The following is a 23,019-nucleotide window of genomic DNA, read 5'->3' as shown; positions in this document are numbered from 1 at the left end:
TCTCTGGAAGAACAGATATTCTACGTATCTGTCCGTCACTTCTTACATTGCACATATTGTAGCTGCTGGAGTTATTTTCTCTACTTCAAGTTTGCCTCAAGTTTGCTTGCTTTACACAACTCTTGCCAGGGGAAATGTTGTTTTCAGTTCAAGTTCAACATTTCTGCTTTTTAAAAGAGATATAGCACTGTAACAAGGGCCAGGTAAGCACAATACATTTACACAAGCTTGGTAGTGAAATATAAACTATTATCTTTGCCCAACAAGCCCATACTGTCTTATTTCCCCATGAATTATGGCTTTGATTCCACAGATTAAGGATATGTCGGGAAACAGCTATCACACTCCACTGGGGAATTCTGTAATCTGCTCCAACAAGTCTTTCAGTGTTTAGTGTGTTGACTTCGAAGATGCAATTCATGCTAAGCAGAAGAGGGTGAAAGGTGCAAACATTTGATAAGGGAGAGAAAGAAAAGACAGAGAAAAAGAGAGAGCAATAATGGAGGAGAGTGAGAGGGAGAAAAAGGAGTGAGCAAAAGAGAGTGATATAAACAAAGAGAGTGAGTGAGAGAGAGAGAGAGAGAGGCGTAGATTAGAGAGAGGCGTAGATTAGAGAGAGGTGTAGAATAAACAATGGATTCTGACAAGACATGCAGGCTGGTTTGTTCTGTTTTACTTCTTACCTTCCTGCCAGATCTCCACTTCTCCACCTCTTTATTCTAAGAACCCACGTGGTGCTCTGCCTATGTAAACGTTCATTCATAACTCTGGGGGAGGGGAATGCCTGCCAGTAATTTTCCACCGCCATGATGTTAAACCAGTGTCTTGATGTGATGTGATGTCAGGTGAGGTCGACGTGTATGTGCAGTCTGGTGCAACATGTTTCATGGTCTGTGCCATGACAGTGGGTGAAATTGTTCCGTCATTATGTGTCAGTGGAAGAAAATACATGAGTTTCAGAAGGAAGTCTTCATGGAAGAAACCGAGAAAACGTTTCTCAGAAACAGAAAATCCGAAGAGGCAAACACTTCTCATTAAAAAAAAGAAGTTGAGTCAGGAATAGGGCTGTTGTGGTGACCGTATTAACGCCACACCAGAGGTCACGAGCCATGAAGGCAGTCAAATTGCACGTGACCGTTTAGTCGCGGTAATTAGGCTTCTCCAAGCGCTGATGCTGCTGATGGTCATTAGTAGCCTACCAAACTTGCTAACTACCTGGTTCTCAGTACTCTACTGTCCCTCTAATCCAGGGCTGCCCAACCTTCTTCCTGGAGATCTACTGTCCTGTGGCTTTTCAGTCCAACCCTATTTAATACACCTGATTCTACTAATTAGCTGCTCAACAAGACCTTAACTAGCTGAATCAGATATGCTAAATTAGGGTTGGACTGAAAACCTACAGGACATTAGATCTCCAGGAAGAGGGTTGGGCAGCCCTGCTCTAATCAATCTGACATCAATGCAAATGTTGCGCAACATTTCTATAGGCTATGCAATTGCGTGAGAAAACAGTGATGGCCTCTACTAAAAAGAGGAGGCTCCCATCAGCTTCTCTAGGCTAGGCCTACTATATTTATTTATTAACTTTCCTAATATAGAGCACATTGTTTATCTTTACAACAGGAGTATAGCCTACATGGCTGGCATGAAAATGAACCAGGGGAAAAGTGTCCTCCATTCGCTATTTAAATGCATAGATGACATGTACTTTTCACCGCTGCCCCTGTTTCGAGACAGATGCATGATAATGGTCCATTCTAAATCAAAACAAATGTCACACATATATTATTTAGTATATGTAAAAATGACATTAAATCAAGAACAGTCTGATGGGTGACAATACTTGACTGTTACTTGTGAATTATATATTATCACTTGTGTATGATGCCCAGCACTAAAAAACTCTCTCTTTTTTTGACTTTTTCTAATCATAGTCGCACACCTCATGTAGCCTAGCCCATAGGCCTATAGGTTTTGATAAGGTTGGTATCACAACTAAAGTGGCCAAACAACTTCTTAAAATTAAGCACATTAATCCGCTCATGGAAACATATTTTTCCTCCCAGAAACACTAGATCATTGCTGCTCTTATGAATCATCATGGCAGGTATGTACCTGATGCACGTTCTTATTCAACAGTCTTCTGCACAGGAACACACTCAGCTGTTCGTACAAACTCAGGGAAGTGGACTGTTGGAAATGGATATTCCCTTCCTGAGTCATGTTATCACCTGAAGGATACAATTAGAACTGCAGCTAACCGAACATCACAGCCCAGTCCTATCCAGACTTGTCCAGCCCAGCCCTGAACAACGATGACCATCCAAGATCCTGCATCTAATCCCCGTCTCTCCCCAGCAGCCGGAGGAGCAGGCAAAGAGCCAGCGCTAGATCAGAGCCAGGGGTGAAGAGCTGGAGCGGAGGTTAGCGGGCACCTTGCTGCTCTGAGACACCAAGCATCAAGCCACAGTGAGGCATTCCTATTCGGCCTGACTTCCTATGATCCACTCAGTCTGAACAAAGAGAGCTTCCTGTTTACATAAAGGAGATCACTCAACATGCTCACCGGGTTTCCTCAGATAAATGACCGAGGAGCACACACACACAGCGTGTTTTACTATCCTTGTGGGGACCTAAAATGTATTTCCATTCAAAATCCTATTTTCAATAACCCTAAAATGAACCCTTACACTAATTCTTAAAAAAATACATGTTTTTTTACTTTTACCCCTTTTCCTCCCCAACTGGTAGTTACGGTCTTTTCCCATCTCTGCAACTCCCCTACGGACTTGGGAGAGGTGAAGTTTGAGAGCCATGCATCCTCCAAAACACGAGCCTGCCAAGCCGCACTGCTTGCCTAACCCAGAAGCCAGCCGCACCAACGTGTCAGAGGAAACACTGTCCAACTGGTGACCGAAGTCGGCTTGCAGGCACCCGGCCCTCCACAAAGAGTTGCTGGAGCGCGACGGGACAAGGAAATCCCAGCCAGCCAAACCCTCCCCTAACACGGACGATGCTGAGCCAATTGTGAGCTGCCTCATGGGTCTCCCGGTCGGCAGTGACACAGCCTGGGATCAAACCTCGGGCTGTAGTGACACCTCAAGCACTGTAACTCAACCACTGCGTCACTCGGGAGGCCCCATTATACTAATTCTAACCCTGAACCTAACCCCTGAGCGTAAAACGCTATAGTGTTCTTTGAAATAATACTTTTTCCGTATTCTAATGTTACCCAAGACCTTCATAAACAACCAAAGGAGTATTCTTACAATAACATATAAGAAATGTATTTATTAGACTGTAGGAATGTTGGAGTCAAAATTACTAGTTTTGGCATGAAGTAGGGGTCCCTCAAGATGTATCTAGTGTTAAGTCGCACCGTTCTCATGACACAGTGTAGAAGGAGAACTCTATTATACATCCCGTATGTATTCTCTAGAAGACGTTTCATTCAATGAAAATAAAGGAATCGTTTTTCCCCCCTCCTTGACTATCTCTTCTGTTGTGGGGTTGTTAGTATCGGCGTGTGTGACTTAGTGACAGCTGAATAACACTGGAGGTTAATAAAAAAAAGGGGCGAAAACATAACAGCTGTCCTTCAGAGAGATGAAGTTTCTCTCCGTTTCCTTTCCTCTTGCCAAAAGTTGAACTCATGCATCAGAAACGAGAAGTGATAATTCACCAAGCCCCTCCTCCCCCCTTATAAAACCCCACAACCCCTAATTATCTCTGTTCCCATCAATCTCGATCGGATTTCTCAATAATAAGGAAGAGCATCAAATGCATTACTTAGCCAAATCTGCTGGGTAGGGGCATATCCCCCCCCCCCCCAAAAAAAACTCAACTGGACGTAATGGACCAGCCGATCCCTTTCAAGTTGGTGTAGGTCTGCAAAAGAGAACAAAGCAATAGGAAGCTAAAGTGCCATATTTCCTGCTGCTCTTTTCTTGTTATTATCATGCAGCCACTTCTGTTGTTTCTCAGTGAAAAACAGGAGTAGCCTACAGAAAGAGGAGTAGGCCTACAGAAAGAAACAGGAGTAGGCCTACAGAAAGAGGAGTAGACCTACAGAAAGAAACAGGAGTAGGCCTACAGAAAGAAGCAGGAGTAGTCCTACAGAAAGAAACAGGAGTAGGCCTACAGAAAGAAACAGGAGTAGGCCTACAGAAAGAAACAAGAGTAGGCCTACAGAAAGAAACAGGAGTAGCAGTACATAAAATAAATAGGAGTAGGCCTACAGAAAGAAACAGGAGTAGGCCTACAGAAAGAAACAAGAGTAGGCCTACAGAAAGAAACAGGAGTAGCAGTACATAAAATAAATAGGAGTAGGCCTACAGAAAGAAACAGGAGTTGGCCTACAGAAAGAGGAGTAGGCCTACAGAAAGAAACAGGAGTTGGCCTACAGAAAGAGGAGTAGGCCTACAGAAAGAAACAGGAGTAAGCCTACAGAAAGAGGAGTAGACCTACAGAAAGAAACAGGAGTAGGCCTACAGAAAGAAACAGGAGTAAGCCTACAGAAAGAGGAGTAGACCTACAGAAAGAAACAGGAGTAGGCCTACAGAAAGAGGAGTAGGCCTACAGAAAGAAACAAGAGTAGGCCTACAGAAAGAAACAGGAGTAGCAGTACATAAAATAAATAGGAGTAGGCCTACAGAAAGAAACAGGAGTAGGCCTACAGAAAGAAACAAGAGTAGGCCTACAGAAAGAAACAGGAGTAGCAGTACATAAAATAAATAGGAGTAGGCCTACAGAAAGAAACAGGAGTTGGCCTACAGAAAGAGGAGTAGGCCTACAGAAAGAAACAGGAGTTGGCCTACAGAAAGAGGAGTAGGCCTACAGAAAGAAACAGGAGTAAGCCTACAGAAAGAGGAGTAGACCTACAGAAAGAAACAGGAGTAGGCCTACAGAAAGAAACAGGAGTAAGCCTACAGAAAGAGGAGTAGACCTACAGAAAGAAACAGGAGTAGGCCTACAGAAAGAGGAGTAGGCCTACAGAAAGAAACAAGAGTAGGCCTACAGAAAGAAACAGGAGTAGCAGTACATAAAATAAATAGGAGTAGGCCTACAGAAAGAAACAGGAGTAGGCTTACATAAAGAAATAGGAGTAGGTCTACAGAAATAAATAGGAGTAGGCATACAGAAATAAACAGGAGTAGACCTACAGAAAGAAACAGGAGTAGGCATACAGAAAGAAATAGGAGTAGGCCTATAGAAAGAAACATGAGTAGGTCTACAGAAAGAAACATGAGTAGATCTACATAAAGAAATAGGAGTAGGCCTACAGAAAGAGGAGTAGACCTACAGAAAGAAACAGGAGTAGGCCTACAGAAAGAGGAGTAGGCCTACAGAAAGAAACAAGAGTAGGCCTACAGAAAGAAACAGGAGTAGCAGTACATAAAATAAATAGGAGTAGGCCTACAGAAAGAAACAGGAGTAGGCCTACAGAAAGAAACAAGAGTAGGCCTACAGAAAGAAACAGGAGTAGCAGTACATAAAATAAATAGGAGTAGGCCTACAGAAAGAAACAGGAGTTGGCCTACAGAAAGAGGAGTAGGCCTACAGAAAGAAACAGGAGTTGGCCTACAGAAAGAGGAGTAGGCCTACAGAAAGAAACAGGAGTAAGCCTACAGAAAGAGGAGTAGACCTACAGAAAGAAACAGGAGTAGGCCTACAGAAAGAAACAGGAGTAAGCCTACAGAAAGAGGAGTAGACCTACAGAAAGAAACAGGAGTAGGCCTACAGAAAGAGGAGTAGGCCTACAGAAAGAAACAAGAGTAGGCCTACAGAAAGAAACAGGAGTAGCAGTACATAAAATAAATAGGAGTAGGCCTACAGAAAGAAACAGGAGTAGGCTTACATAAAGAAATAGGAGTAGGTCTACAGAAATAAATAGGAGTAGGCATACAGAAATAAACAGGAGTAGACCTACAGAAAGAAACAGGAGTAGGCATACAGAAAGAAATAGGAGTAGGCCTATAGAAAGAAACATGAGTAGGTCTACAGAAAGAAACATGAGTAGATCTACATAAAGAAATAGGAGTAGGTCTACAGAAAGAAACAGGAGTAAGCCTACAGAAAGTAATAGGACTAGGCCTTCAGAAAGAAATAGGAGTAGGTCTATAGAAAGAAATAGGAGTAAGCCTACAGAAAGAAATAGGAGTAGGTCTACAGAAAGAAATAGGAGTAGGTCTACAGAAAGAAATAGGAGTAGGTCTACAGAAAGAAACAGGAGTAGATCTACAAGTCTCTTTGGGGACATTCATTCATTTGTCTCTGTCGTCTCATCATGGCTCGGTCCATGAGAACCCCTTTCGACTTTCCCTCTCAACTGACCACTCTTTTTCAACTAGTGTGGGAGCTATTACGAAAGACCCTTTTTCTTATACTTACTTTTCAAATTACAATAGCAACGTTGGACATTGTCTTCTCCAAGCATTGATTTTCCTGGTCCTATTTGTTTTCTATCCATTGTATTCTTCCATAGAGAGAAAGTTATACGGCTTCTCCATTGTTGATAGGAAAAAAAGAAGCAGTTTGTTTCAGAGGGAGGCAGAACATCAATATTTGTTTTGGCTGGAGTCATTCAGTCTAACGTAATGGGACCTGTCCATAATGACACCCTATTCCCTACATAGTGCACTACTTTTGATCAGAGCTGGTCAAAAGTAGTGCACTTTGTAGGGAATATAGCGCTATTTGGGATGCAGATATTGGTCTTTGTAAAGTTCTAACAGTAATTTCTTATGTGGAAAAAAAGGAAATTCCACTCTCTCGTTCACACACACACACACGCACGCACGCACACACACACACACACAAACACACACACACACAAACACACACACGAAAAGGGCTTGAGCTCTACGAGGAACATGACATTGAAAGCTGTAGGTCATTAGGGCCAGTCTCAACCTGTCCTGCATGGTGACCATTAACCTGGCCTGATTGAGACAGCCTTACTCGACTGCTGCTGATATCTGTCTGACCTTATGAATCCTGTGGTCATCTTGTGATTGGTTGTACGAACCACTCAACCTCTGTGATTGGTTCAATGCACACCTTAACCCTAACAGTAACTCTTCCCTTACTCATCTCTGACCACCTTTTACTCAAAAATTTAATATCTGGATATTGTAGCAATCAATGCCCTACAATGCATAAGTCTTTATTTTGAGCATTTTAAGATAGACATTTCTTGTCAAATTCAATCCCAAATATGGGTAGAGACCCCAGTGATATTTTAGTTCAAATACAGTACAGGGCTAGGGTTTCAGTGCTAGCTAGCAGTTGGTATAACTGGAGGAATCTGCTGGGTTTGTGATACGGTTTAGTTGGCATGTGGCAGATTCCTCAGTCTTAGCACTTCGCCTGCAATGTAATTTGATCATAACTCAAACACAGGACCTCGACACCATCTGGAAAGTAGAGGTGCTCACTCTAACCAGACATAGATATTGTACATGTACCAACTGTTTGGCCTTGTGTTTGATAGCCATTACAGAGAGGGCGCTGCTCAATAAGTTGGAACTTCAAATTGTAAAAAACGTCAGGGGTGGAGCCTGTTTACCCTGTGCCCAATCTAAGCAAGCCAGCGAGATGATCAAGATGGTCATGAAGCAACACTGGAGTAAATTACAGAGAACATGATCTGTGGCAACCACTGAACTGCACTCCTTTACGAAGCTAGATTTTCCCAGGTCCACCCAACCCACCCAACGCAGGACTCCATCTTAGCCATCTCAGCTAGCATAAGGCCATGACTATTGGCTTGCCCTCTGAAGCACAACCCAGTCAAAACACAGCAGCAAGCGGCTAGCTGCTCAAGTAGAAACATGCCCAAGCACCCGCTGAAGACCCCCTGTGCCACAAGAAAACGGAGAGAAGAAAACGCCTAGAGTTGAAAAAAAAAGGAAAAAAGCACGTTAAAGTTTGGCTTTTATGGCTTATATGCCTTTTTTTGTTTGTTTACTCAGTGTGTACTGATCTGTAAATCATCAGCCGGTCTTGACATCATTGTGTTAAATGGGTGGTAGTTGGTAATATCACTGTGGTTAAATAATCACCATTGTTGTTATTCTTATTGCGGTGCCCCCGGGGACATTCCTACGGCACTATAACTATGTGTCATAGTGAAAGAACTAATGTTGACTAGTCTGGTTCTTCAAAAACAGATTTCAACTGTGACAGAGTGACTCATGTTTTAGTCAGGTTGTGACATTATAGGCTCATAAACCACTATGTTGTTGGTGCATCTTACACCCCCCCCCCCCCGTTTTGGTGTTTGGGAAACCCTGGTGTCTAGGTAGTCAACAACAACATGTCAAAACCTTGAGCCTGCCAGAGCCTGTGAGATTGTTCTGGGAGGTCAAGGGTTTAGAGGTCACTGCTAATGGTGACAGGGAACATTCCTCTCTGTCTCTGTGACTTCTCACTCCATTTCATCGTGTTATGTCCTGGAGCAGTGTGTGTGTGTGTGTGTGTGTGTGTGTGTGTGTGTGTGTGTGTGTGTGTGTGTGTGTGTGTGTGTGTGTGTGTGTGTGTGTGTGTGTGTGTGTGTGTGCGCGTAGCCCTCAATGTGTCTACAATGTCAAACATTACCCAGCTGAACATGTCCAGACACCATCCTGCTCACTAACCCCACTTACTCAATGTAGTTACAATGGCGTCACATAGACAGACGAGAAGAATGGTAATAACAATGCAAATGGACCTGGTGTGTGATCATGCATGTTACAAATCGCATCCACCCTTCAGGCAGCTATTTATGACTAGATGACTTCAAAATCCACAAAGGGATACAAGGTCAATGTTGAGATGACACGTGCATTACAGTCATTTGAGTGTATGAACACCTAAACACATATTTCTCTAACCCTGGGTCTGTGACATCATAACTGTGTGAATACTGAATCTGTGCCATGATTTCTCTCTGTACCGATTAAGAAAAGCTGCATTATCCAAATATTGGTCAATGATGTTCTGTTTGGTTTTAGGATTAAGCATTTAGCGTGTGTTTAGTCTCAGCGGGAACATTTGTTTCTCAGCAAAAATGCAGCCCAGTCACTCTACTTTTTGTTTGACCTGCACATGCACTAACGTTGAATCCAACCCTGTGTTGTATCTACGTCACCGACAGTAACACCCACAACACTCAAGTCTCACTCTGTCAACACTTCGTAACAAACAAGAGCAACTGAAAGAGATCCATTCAAAGAAGATTTCAGTTCAGAATAATAACAAATAAGACCAAATGTATGTCACACAGGAAGTGAAATGAAGCACAGTTGCCATAGTCCATCCTTATTACAACCTCAGTACAACCTCAGTATAACCGTACCATGACCCCAGGAGAATGTGAGATTGGTTAGCATGGAAGGGGTCAAAGGTGACTGTCTCAGTAGCTTGTTTATCATGTTTTACAGCCTGCGTCTGTTGGGGCATGCTAGCGACCCGACCTGCACCCCTCCCTATTCCCCAAAGCAAAATCCTAATGCTGGAAAAACATCTGGGAAAGCCATGGAAGGTGGTGGGGGAAGGGGTGTGAAATCGCCACAGAGGCCCAAGACAGGATACAGCGAGGAGGGGGGGTGGGAAGGGGTAGGGGTAACGGCATCACTAGTGGAGATAAAGTTGGGAGGCGTACATAATGGAGGAGTGTTCTTCAATCCTGTTTCCTAGGAACCCACAGGCTTTTGTTCTAGCCCAGCACCAACACAAATTCAACTGAAATACAAATGATCAGGCTCTTCATTATGAGTTGAATCTGACATGTCAGTAGTACTATGCTAGAACAGAAACCTGCACACCTTGCAGGTCCACAGGAACATGAAGAACACTACAGGTATATTTCAGTTATAATGGGACACGGCCTATTCATCGTTTCTTTAACACTGCTCTAAGATGTAGAGCTAGAACGTGACAGGGGTTAGGCCTACCAGTAATCTAGACGTCAGATCTGTCACTAGGCAAACACAGCTGACTCCGACAGCAGTCCCTCGTGTTGTGGTTGTGCAGCCAGCCAGCAATGTTCCAGAACTCCCCTCCCCAAACCTGCCCCTCCATCCCTCCATCCCCAGCAGGCAGGCAGCCTCAGATCCCAGAGGCGATAAACAGGCTTCACAGAGACAAAGACCAGTGCTAAGCAGGGAGACAACGCACAGGGAGGAGGTGGAAAGATGGATGTGTGCGTTGTGTGCGTGGGGTGTGTGTGTGTGTGTGTGCGTGGGTGTTGTGGGGTGGTTGACCGATGGAGCTCACACAAGCCTATCGTGACGGATAAAGGTAAAGCAGTGCTTCAGTATATTTTCTGTCGACAATCATGACTGTCTCCGAGTTACTTTCTGGATAAAATGTTGATTTTCATCAATGCAGACCACTGTTAGGAACCAAAGATCCAATGATCAGCATTACTGGCCCAATAGATCCCAGGATGCCTTCTCCCTGTCTGCTGACAGTAACACACACACACACACACACACACACACACACACACACACACACACACACACACACACACACACACACACACACACACACACACACACACACGTATTTATCTCCCCCGGGTTTCTGCACTCTGCATGGGCCCCTCTGCTACAGAGTCTGTCTGTTGTCTCACCATAGAGTCACATGGATTCAGGGTGGTGATCTTTCAACTTCACTGACCCCAGTTCAGAGTCGTACAGTGTCAAACCTCCATTCCCACACTATCACTGACACTCACTGACACTCCCTTTCTTCACAGTGTCAGCCAAGTGAAACACAGAGATAAGAACCACATGGTACGAAGAAGGCCTTGAAAGACCACTGTCCATATTGCAGTAGTGAATGCATGGTGAGCTCAGCCACACAAATCTATTAACCTTCACTGTTATTCCCCCATGTGTAGACTTTGTTAATATGGGAATAATGTTGCAACTACAAGCTGTTTTGTGAGGTCATGCACCTTCTGATTCATTCTCAATCAGAAGATAGTTGAGAGATATCAAGTGTGGAAATGGTTGATTGACACTTCCACTCTGAACTGAGGTCACACACTAAAGATAACCACCATGGTCAGACAACAGATAGATTATGTAGCAGTGGGGCCCCTGCAGAGAGCAGACACCCAGGGGACATTAAAACACAGTACTTTCAGCAGACAGGGAGAGAAAGCAAACTGGGGTTTGGTGGGCCAGTAGGTTGACGATCATGGGGAAGGCACAAAGTGCTGCTTATGTGGACGCCTTACGGCTCGAGGCCGGCCTCCTTCCCGTCATCCTTTAGTGGTCTGTGATTGAGGCGAGGGGCAAGACAGAGCAGGTCCAGCTTGGACCTCAGAGTACAGAGGTCTCTTTCTCCTGAGCCAAACATCCAGCCACTTCAACCCACTCTGAGCTCTCCATACATCTACATAGCTCAGGCATGACCAAAGCGTATTATGGTCATAAATTAAAAGCGGGCAAGGGGAGTTGACCGCCACCGCATGTTTGAGGATGACCAAAGGGCTGTGACCGCCACAGCACGTTTGAGGTTGACCAAAAATTGCATCATTGAGAAAATGTGTGTATAAAATATATAAGGCCCACTTTAAGTAGAGTTGAACTAGTTCTAGTATCTTTAATAGCAACTAATAATGGAAAAATGCTAATATATTGTATATGACAATCAATTTCCGGACCATTCCGTGCAAGCACAGTACACCACTCTACTTGGATCCTGTTGCATTTGTTTGGGGAGGGGGAGTTTGTGAACTTCACACAGGCCGATGAGGAAGGAGTACGGGAGGGAACAGAAGAAGGAAAGGAGGGTAAGCGGTTGCACAGGAAGTAGAGTGTGGGTGGAGTTCAAGGCCTGACTTCCAACTCCCTCCACAAGCCCTCTCTGTCCTTTTGACCCTCTCTGTTGCTCCATAAGAGAAAGAGAGAGGGGGGATAGAGAGAGAGGGGGAGAAAGAGAGAGAGAGAGAGAGAGAGAGAGAGAGAGAGAGAGAGAGAGAGAGAGAGAGAGAGGATGAGGGAGAGAGGCTCTGCTGCCGCTCTTGCTGTTGTGTGTGTTGTTGTGGTGTCAAAAAAGGATGGAAACAAAACGGGATCTCCTAACCGCTTTTGGGCTTGCAGCTCATGACTACTCACACTGTGTACGGCCATCGCCCTGGCAACGTTTACTTAGTGACTCAATAAACGCATGTCTCCATTCATTACAATTAACACCTTTAGTTGCCAAGGAAGTTATGTCCAAAACATACACTATGCAAAGGGCCTTGTCTGATTTGCCTTTGTTGTTGTTGCAGAGTGTTTATAGCTAACAACTATGTCGGTGGATGCCCCAGACTAAAAATAAAAATAGTCTGTTCTTTCGGAGTGTCTGTTAGCTCCCGTCATGGCCTGGCTTGCAACGAAGCCGCAGTCTGCTTCTAATTGATGCTATTTTGGACAGAGCAACGTGAGGAAACGTTGTGTGTGGCAGAAACACTAGCAGGACAGTCAATCCTGCCTGGTGTGCGTATGTGTGTGCGTGCGTGCGTGAGTGTGCGCGCGTGTGTGTGCAATGCTAGCTAACATCTCCGACCAAATGAATATCCTCTGCTGTTTTGGGAGTTAAGAGGGGCCGGAAAGTTAAGAGGAGCCAGGCGGTGGGGGGACGAGGATGCGCGATGATATTTAGAACATGTGTTGCCGCTCGACAGGAAAAGGAAGCTTGCGTCTGGCCATGTGACACTCTGAGGTACCATATTTCTGTCTGTCCTCTACTCAACACTCGGCCTCAGAGACTCAAAGTGCAATTAACATGGCAACACAGATATAGACCATTTCCTGAGAGAAATAGAGAAGGAGAGAGAGAGAGATGCAGAAAGAGACAGCGAGTGGAAGACTAGTAGTCAAGAGTTGAGAAGCGAGGCGAATAGAAGGGAGAAAAAGAAGCCTCAAACCAAAAACTACAGATCTCAATCTAACAGTCTTCACCTCTGCCGTAAGAGCTAGCCACAATGTTGCCTATGAGGCAGCTAAAGTGTTGGTTTATCTATGAGTCCGAGTATTTGACACTCACCATTGAAGAAGCTCTTGACCTTGAGGTATCCCACACTGAGCCGAAGCACAGACAGCTTGTCCAGCCTCGCACGCACATCCTCTGAGAATGGCAACAGCCCGGTCAACTTATCCAGCTCTCCGTTCAGCCGATCCCTGTGGCGCTTCGACGGGTTCGACTTGATGCCATCTGTAGGAGGGGGTTTAGGACTGAAAAAGAGAGAAAAACAAGATAACGTTCAATGATGGGGGTTTGAAATTGATGCAGGGTTTTTTTTATGGTCCCCCGTTTCAACCCGAGACCTTGGTCTTTCTATTACTGTTGAAAAGAGTCTTCTAAGATATGCTGGTGCTGAGAATTACACACAAGAGTAGAAAGTGTGACAAGCACCCTGGTCTCTGCTACACAGCATGGTTTCTCTTGTAAAAAATATTTTGGTAAAGAAGAGAATGGAATAGTAGTGCATATCTTACATGGAATCTGATTTCATTTTATTGTAATGTGAAAATGCCTGATCAATTTAGTCCTTAATGAAGTTGGATCTACTCTATGATTTTAGCCGTGTGCTATTCGGGTTAGGGTATTCCCCTGTCCACTGTTAGGTTGCTGTCGAAGTGAATAGTGGCGCTAAAGAAGATTCTAAGGCTGCTGAAAATCATACATAGGGCCACTTCAGGAAATGAAATGTGATCCAGACCCAAAAACCTCCAAGAACAATTGTCTTTTAGAGAGATGTCTCAAGTTTGCAAACGCGCAAAATGGCTCCCTATTCCCTATAGCACATGTCAAACTCAAGGCCAGAGGGCAATTTGAGTAAAGAAATATACAGTTGAAGTCGGAAGTTTACATACACTAAGGCTGGAGTCATTAAAACTCATTTTTCAACCACTCCACAAATTTCTTGTTAACAAACTATAGTTTTGGCAAGTTGGTTAGGACATCTACTTTGTGCACGACACAAGTAATTTTTCCAACAATTGTTTACAGACAGATTATTTCACATACAATTCACTGTATCACAATTCCAGTGGGTCAGAAGTTGACTGCCTTTAAAAGGCTTGGAAAATTCCAGAAAATCATGTCATGGCTTTAGAAGCTTCTGATAGGCTAATTGACATCATCTGAGTCAATTGGAGGTGTACCTGTGGATGTATTTCAAGGCCTACCTTCAAACTCAGTGCCTCTTTGCTTGACATAATGGGAAAATCAAAAGAAATAAGCCAAGACCTCAGAAAAAAAATTGTTGACCTCAACAAGTCTGGTTCATCCTTGGGAGCAATTTCCAAATGCCTGAAGGTACCACGTTCATCTGTACAAACAATAGTACACAAGTATAAACACCATGGGACCACGCAGCCGTCATACCACTCAGGAAGGAGACGTTTTCTGTCTCCTAGAGATGAACGTACTTTGGTGCAAAATGTGCAAATCAATCCCAGAACAACAGCAAAGGACCTTGTGAAGATGCTGGAGGAAACAGGTACAAAAGTATCTATATCCACAGTAAAACGATTCCTATATCGACATAACCTGAAAGGCCGCTCAGCGATGAATAAGCCACTGTTCCAAAACCGCCATAAAAAAGCCAGGCTTCGGTTTGCAGCTGGTCTGATGAAACAAAAACAGAACTGTTTGGCCATAATGACCATCATTATGTTTGGAGGAAAAAGGGGGACGCTTGCAAGCCGAAGAACACCATCCAAACCGTGAAGCATGGGGGTGGCAACATCATGTTGTGGGGGTGTTTTGCTGCAGGAGTTATTGGTGCACTTCACAAAATAGATGGCATCATGAGGCAGGGAAAATTATGTGGATATATTGAAGCAACATCTCAAGACATCAGTCAGGAAGTTAAAGCTTGGTTGCAAATGGGTCTTCCAAATGGACAATGACCCCAAGCATACTTCCAAAGTTGTGGCAAGATGGCTTAAGGACAACAAGGTCAAGGTATTGGAGTGGCCATCACAAAGCCCTGACCTCAATCCAAAAGAAAATAGGTAGGAACTGAAAAAGTGTGTGCAAGCAAGGAGGCCTATAAACCTGACTCAGTTACACCAGCTCTGTCAGGTGGAATGGGCCAACATTCACCCACCGTATTGTGGGAAGCTTGTGGAAGGATACCCGGAATGTTTGACCCAAGTTAAACAATTTAAAGGCAATGCTACCAAATACTAATTGAGTGTATGCAAACTTCTGACCCACTGGGAATGTGATGAAAGAAATAAAAGCTAAAATAAATCATTCTCTCTACTATTATTCTGACACTTCACATTCTTAAAATAAAGTCATGATCCTAACTGACCTAAAACAGGGAATTTTTACTAGGATTAAATGTCAGGAATTGTGAAAAACTGAGTTTAAATGTATTTGGCTAAGGTGTATGTAAACTGTATATGCTGAACAAAAATATACACGCAACATGCAACAACTTTGACGATTTTACTGAGCTACAGTTCATATAAGGAAATCAGTCAATTTAAATAAATTAATTAGGCCCTAATCTATGGATTTCACATGACTGGGCAGGAGCGCAGCCAATCAGAATTAGTTTTTTCCCACAAAAGGGCTTTATTACAGACATAAATACTCCTCAGTTTCATCAGCTGTCCAGGTGTCTGGTCTCAGACGATCCTGCAGGTGAAGAAGCCGGATATGGAGGTTCGGTGTTGGCATGGTTACACGTGGCCTGCGGTTGTAAGGCCGTTTGGACGTACTGCCACATTTTAAAAATCGTTGGAGGCGACTTATGTTCGAGAAATTAACATGAAATTATCTGTTAACAGCTTTGGCGAACATTCCTGTAGTCAGCATGCCAATTGCACGCTCCCTCAAAACTTGAGACATCTGTGGCATTGTGTTGTGACAAAACTGCACATTTAAGTGGCCTTTTATTGTCCCCAGCACAAGGTGCACCTGTGTAATGATCCTGCTGTTTAATCAGCTTCTTGATATGCCACACTTGTCAGGTGGATGGATTATCTTGGCAAAGGAGAAATCCTCACCAACAGAGATATAAACAAATTTGTGCACAGAATTTGAGACAAAAAAGCTTTTTGTGCATATGGACAATTTCTGGGATCTTTTATTTCATGAAACATGGCACATCATATGTTGCGTTTATATTTTTGCTCAGTATATACAGTATAGTCTCTTCACTCTGTCCAGCTAGCTAACAGTCGTCGAAATGAAAGCTTGACAGTCAATAAGCATCGAACATTCCAGAAAGCGATAGAGAACAAGTTTTTTGCAAATTTTGACGACAAGCTAAATTTTAACTGCGGCCTGCCGGACCTCGGTGAAGATTGAATGCGGCCCGCGTGGAACATTTGTTTGACATCCCGGCCCTATAGCATCAAAAGTAGTGAACTATAAGGAATACGGTGTCATTTCCGATACAAACAGAGACTCGGTCCCCTTTGATAGTTGAAGAGTAGCTGAAACAGATGTGATTCTCAACCTCAAGTAAAGAACCAGGTCATTGGTGCAGTATGACATCATCCTGACTCCTCACAAATACAGGCCGCTGTGTCCCAGGTGTTTGTCTTAGAGTAAGTCTCACCAAACACCTTTGGGTCACAGCTACTATACTCTCTCTGGCATATTCCTAGAAACATACTTAACTCTCTTTGTAAACTGTCAAATAGCATAATTAATCCATTATAATGTTCAACTAACTACAAAAGGCCTTAAGTCCAAGAGCTTATATTAGGCTGGTCAGAGTTGTTTTAGGCATTTGATAAGCAAGGCAATATTAGCGTTGTGTGTCAAGTATACTGTACATCATAATCATCTATTTCAACAAAAACGATGTGAAACATTTTCTTGGAAATGAACTGTCATAGACATATAAGAAAAATTGAAAAAATGTATTATAAATGAACGGTCATAAACATATAAGAAAAACTGAAAAATGTATTAGAAATGATTTGTCATAGACATAGATCACATTTCAAACCCTAAACATTATAATGTTGTTAACACAGTGTGTCATTGTCTACTCTTACCAATCCTTAAAACCAACAACCTCTCCCACTTCAGAATTTCCTGGTTCAATGTTTGGGAGAACTTTGTCTTGAGAAACCAAGCCATTGTTGTCAAATGGAGAGGTCTGTTGTAACCCAACACTGTATTTTCATCACCAAGGGCTTACCGAAGGGATTTCAACAGTAACTCAAGCCAGAGGTTTGGAACCAAATTACACAATCCCCGAAAACAAGGGAAAGTGACGACACCAGAGACTGGCCTTGGGGACAATAGGCCCTTCATTCAGACCGTCTCTGTCCATCCTCCGTCAGTTGGATTCCATCTTGGATTCCTCACACAGACGGAGGTACCTTCATTGTTGTAGCACAGGTGTTATCACAAGTTAATGACAAATTCCAAGTGACATTAGCATGTTTTGATATGGGTGCATGTAGTTCAATGTTACAGTAGTGTATTCTTAACCACTGCAAGGACCACACAGTGATGTTTACATACTTATATATTTCTAATAACATAAGTGCTAGCTTCTTGTAGCATTTTGGCTTACATAATTAAAATGGCCAACCTTCCCATAAACAGTTCAAACCAGACGGCCTAGATCTGAACCAAAATAGATAACAGGCCAGTCTTCCAAAGGTCAAGCTGATGGCTGAACAGAGGAGGCGCGATAGAGGAACCAGATCTAGGTCATCTGACTTTGAGTGTTGTAATCGACAACTGACACAAGAGGCCTGTGCACGTTTGGAAACAGCGGGGCCCAGGCCTGGATTCAAATAGTATTTGTTTCCATCAAATACTTTCAACATTTGACTTAGCCTGCACGGACTGCCAGATTGGCAGGGTTTTTTCCCTTTTGGGCCTATTCTATTGGTTCTTTTGCGCCAGGCAAGCTCAACCAAGGGCAGTTAAAGTATTTGAAAGTGCACAAATACTTTTTGAGCCCGGCTCTGGTAAGGTCATTCCCACCCTGATAACATCCAGTAGAACTCCATGGACATCTGTCTCTGGTCCACCTCAACAAGACAAGACTGGAATTAAACTCAGATGGCTCAACCTGCAGCGTTCGTCTTGCCTACCTCGCTGGCTCTCTCACCATTACTCTTACTGTAGGTCCAATTCTTAAAACAATGGGTGTGTAGTGTTATCTATCTTGGCAGAGTTTTACCATCTTATTGCAAGACTGCTTTCCCAGACTCCCAAACAAAGGTATTTTGTCTGAGTCAGTGTAACAACAACCCTGAATAAGATTAGGTTTTATGTCTAAAATAATTACATCAAAAGTGTCTAACATTCTTTCCAAACTGTTTGGCAAAGAAGAAAAAAAAGACAAGGAAAATACTGTCTAACATTCCTTCCAAACAGTCAGGACACTGTCTGTGAAGTAATGGTGAAGGTAGAAGCCACACCTATGGATAGGGAATAGGGGTCCCTTAAAGTACAGCTTTAAAATGTGGGAAAGTGAATGCATGCCCCTCCATGGTCATCACCATCAAAGTCATATTAATCCATTGACATACTTGCTGCCAAAAATAGCCGAGTCACTTCTGGCTCATTGGGTCAAGTGTTCCCGTAATGAGCTTCTGGTGAGGCCTGTTACAGTTAATGTAGCCATGTGACATCACTGACAAGTGGCAGGCCAGGGGTGGAGAGGTGGCCGAGGGTCTGGTGTAGACTGGAGAGCCAGGGTCTAACCTGTCTGTCTGTCTGTCTGTGTGTCTGTCTTTGTGTGTCTGTTTCCATGCCTGCCTGCCTGCCTGCCTATCTGTCTGTATGTCTATACATCTGTTAGATAATGTGAAATGTTTGCTAAATTGTTGGATCACTCTCATTTGATTCACAAAGGCATGACAAAGAGTCATGGATTTTCTGTTCTAAAAGGGATTTTTCCTAGTGGAAAACTCACCAACTAAAAGTCTGTGACCAAGTGAGAATGGCTGACTCAGTATCATACTCAGAGCAATATCTACTAAAACACTAGCGATGCATCCCAAACGACATCCTATTCCGTATATAGCACACTACATTTGACCAGCGAGCCCTATCCTGGTCAAAAGTAGTGGACTATATACGGAATAGAGTGCCGTTTGAGAGGCAGCCTACGCCTGGTCTGCACACAGCAGCCACACAATGATATCATTGTGGAGGTAGAAAAAGCTCACTCTATTGGACATTATAGAACTGTAGACACTGTCTACTGCTGTAGGTAATGTTATGTCATCAATCTTCTCTTTTTAAAAGGCCAACAAGTTACCCTGTGCCATTGTTCCAACCTTCTGGAAATGTGATAGAGGGAGAGAGCAATGAAAAGAGAACGTTTCCATATAGGGCTGACAGAAAGTTGGGAGATTGGAGAAAGAAAATACTTTTTAAAAGTGAGCAGAATACTTGCTGTTGCTAATAGGGTCGTAAGGTTATAAGTAGGTGTCACGCCCTGACCTTAGAGATCCCTTTTATTCTCTATTTGGTTAGGTCAGGGTGTGACTAGGGTGGGAAATCTATGTTTTCTATTTCTTTGTTGGCCGGGTATGGTTCTCAATCAGAGGCAGCTGTCTATCGTTGTCTCTGATTGGGGATCATACTTAGGCAGCCTTTTTTCCCACCTTAGGTTGTGGGATCTTGTTTTTGCATAGGTGCTGTGTTGCCTGCAAAACTTTACGTTCGTTTTGTATTTTGTTGTTTTTGTCGGTGTTCATTTTAAAAGTAAAATGTTCGCCTACCACGCTGCACCATGGTCCAATGTTTACGACGAGCGTAACAGTAGGTAATAATAAAGTAATTACTCGTACTTATTAACTCATTGAGTCCCACCGTATCGCTCGTGAGTTTTAGACTTCTAACCCCTTTTAAACATTGTGTGTTTGAGCTAGTCTTGTACCATTGGAATCGTCTATATCTTCTGCATCCGTAAATACCAACCATTAGTCTGTTTGATTAGCGGGGGCTGAGCTAGAGCGGTGTTTGTGAGACAAGGGCGGAACCCGAAGGATCCCGGGGGCGGGTCTTTTATACAAAAATATCTGGAGAGTCCGAATGGTTTGAGCTACAAACTATTAAAAGCTCTCTATGAAACGCTAAGACTCTCACAAACACGCACGTTTTTTGCTCTACTATGCGTACAAGCCACACAAGGGTCATTAAAAGGTAAGGGGTTCTCCAATATCCAATATCTCCAATATAGAAGATCATTGGAAATCCCTGGACATGTGTCTATAACACTGTATGCTCACATAGCTGCTGACACAAACTCCAAACTCAACACAGTTGTCAGTAACTAGTTGGATAATCTTTTTCCAGTGAGCAAACAATTGATGTACTTACAGCATTCATATAAATTCATTTTTTTATCAGGTTTGTGCTTAGACGGAACTTATCTTTTTATTGACATCTCATGAATGCAACTGTTTATGTAAATATAAGGGCTGTACATGCAGATAAATGAAAGTCAGATAAACGAAAATAAGATTTTTGCTGGAATCTTGGGACAAATGTCCTGAATAGTGCAATATATTTAAACATAAAAAAAAAAGATTTGTTCAAGTGACATTTTTTTTGCCAGAAAATACAACTGTGTAACTGTGTGACTTAGAAATATGGTAATTTGCATAGGAAAAAATTAAGAAATAAAAAAAAGTTTGTCCTCATGATCTGAAAAAAACGCAGGACTATCAGATTACAACATTTCGGCCCAAATTCCCTTGCTCTCCCCATGTAAGCATTGCGTGAGAGCGCAGTCAATTTTCAACTTGATTATGACTAATGCAAGAGTACCATTTCCATGCCAGACCATATCTACACACCAAAATTAAATCCTAAGGTAACCCTAATGACTTGAGGAAGCATTTATAGTAGGCTGCTGTGGAAAATACTGAGAACTTAAATAGAGATTGTATAGATAAAAAAATCGAATGAAAATGGTGTGGAACGAGACAGTAGGCTAAATCAGTTTGGTATCGTTGCATCTGCAGAATCACTGCAGATACCCAGAGCTATACCAACATTACGCAAAACTTAAACACAAACCCAGTATCATAATATGCATATTATTCATAGAATATGATCAATTATAGATTGATACATAACACGTCAAGCAATGTGTGTATCGTCAAAAGACCGTCATGCATTCACCCATAAAGTTATGATAAAAAGTGGTGAACATGCACATCGGTCTTATTTGCGTAACTTGATTTAGTAAAGCTCAGAACCCATAGCCTATAGTGAAAATAAGTGCCACACGATAGGCTACACAAAGTCTACTATTCACATAATAGTAGAATAACCTTCAAACGAAACATTTAGTTTATTGTTTTGTATCGTTCTAACCTGTATTAGTAGCATTGGTTGACCTGTAAGATAATGTAACCATTCCTTTACACAAAGTAGCCGTATCTTTTAACTTGAAAATTATATTCAGAGTTGCTTACATTTTCTGAACAGGCTTCTTCCGTTTCTTAGCTGCATACTGCGCCGTACTCCCCAACATAATGTCTCCCTAAGAAAGTCTATAGAATAAGACTATCCTATACGTGTCCCTCTTATTGTTGCAGGTCGTTTTCGAAGACACACGACTAGATACAGCTCTGTATAATGTAAATATCCACAAGGAGTCCGCCGATGTACAGAACGTCTTATACGTCGACGCTCCAAATATGAACAGAAACTATTCCTCTTGGTAGACCAGACCGACAAAATCCAAAATTGCTTTTTGATACAAAAGTTTAGGAAACTTTTCAAATTGCACAGCAGCTATAAATGGCGTGCGTGATCCGAATACATTTGACTCCTTCCTTTTTTAAAATATTTTTATTTTTTTGAAGCTGTCATTCCTAATGCATTAACATACTGTACACTCCCCCAGTGGGGCGAGAGTAATGGCTGCTTTTTCTGCTACTCCAACCAATCCAGCAGCAGGTACAGTAGGGCTGCTCGCTATTGGTGCAAAGCGCTTCCAGGAAATATAACACAAGAGAGAGAGAGAGAGAGATACCTTTAAAGGGGCAATCTGCGATTCAAACAATAATAGAGCGGTGACCCCGCCACTGTTTATGGTAAATATCCCGAGGGATGGGGCTTGAGAAATGTATCCACTCTGAAATTATTAGGCAGAGGCACAGAGCTTTGGATGCAAGGACTGAGCATCCATCATATCAAAATCATAGTTGTAACCATGTATTGAGGCTATACAGTGATCGTTTCTAATTACATTACTAATTACAAACAATAGAGTAAAACAAGCATATATTTTGGGTTCTGATGGGGTACGACAGCTGAACTAAGCTCAAGAGGTAGTTAGAATTTACATTATTCAAGAATCAATACAGTATCATTAATTTACATGTCAAAAATTGTTTAAGAAATTGCAGATTGCCCCTTTAATGGTGGAGTTGTTGATATATACAACAAGGACAAACTGTACATATTGTACTTACATAATCGTTTGCAACCTTTGATATCATGGAGAATGCGCTCAGAGCTATGTGCAATAACCAATCTCAATTTAAATGCTGGCTATTGTCCTGGGCCTCTAACTTTATATTGGAATGCTAGATTAAAACATTTTTAATATACACCGTTTCAGATCATTTTATGTTAGTGCATGGACTTTGGCAACCAGACATTTCCAAAGCCACTTTCTCCCATGCAGTAGAAGATAATAGATAGCCAGGTATTCCCTGGCTGCAGGGCTCTACCATAACCCTGTTACACTGTGGTTGTGCATGGTTCTATGATGCTGGGAGCTTTTCAGACGCTCTTCCCATTAAGATGACTTATTGCTTCTGGTTCAATCATGAATGTGGTAATGGTTGCCTAGGGTTGTCTTGAAGAGTTGTTTGTTTATTTCAACAAAGATATCCTGTTATGTCCACGGGCTTTCGAAACTCCCCAAACCACAATCCATTAAATACACTTGCAAACTATGGACAGTTACTGTAAAAGGCCTTGTTTTATTCCTCTTCCTCTGTGATGGCTTGGCCAATGGATCCTAGTAGTAGGACAGTATTTCCAGCACATGATAATACTGGATAATTC

At 42.6% G+C, this 23,019-nt stretch overlaps 1 protein-coding gene across 1 annotated transcript in view; it reads right to left on the bottom strand.

Moving 5' to 3' along the window:
• The window catches only part of ahr2 (aryl hydrocarbon receptor 2), a 75,003-nt gene extending 53,159 nt beyond the window's left edge, over positions 1–21,844 (bottom strand). The window contains 2 exon segments of the mRNA NM_001123565.1: positions 13,030–13,217; positions 21,414–21,844. Of these exon segments, the coding sequence (NP_001117037.1) occupies positions 13,030–13,217; positions 21,414–21,472 (247 nt within the window). The 5' untranslated portion in view covers positions 21,473–21,844.
• Between the last annotated feature and the right edge of the window lie 1,175 nt (positions 21,845–23,019).

This window comes from Salmo salar, chromosome 17, assembly GCF_965601325.2.
Source record: "Salmo salar chromosome 17, fSalSal1, whole genome shotgun sequence".
Classification (NCBI taxonomy): Eukaryota; Metazoa; Chordata; class Actinopteri; order Salmoniformes; family Salmonidae; genus Salmo; species Salmo salar.
The sequence above is the reverse complement of the archived record's forward strand: the minus strand, read 5'-3'. Positions and strand labels throughout refer to the sequence as shown.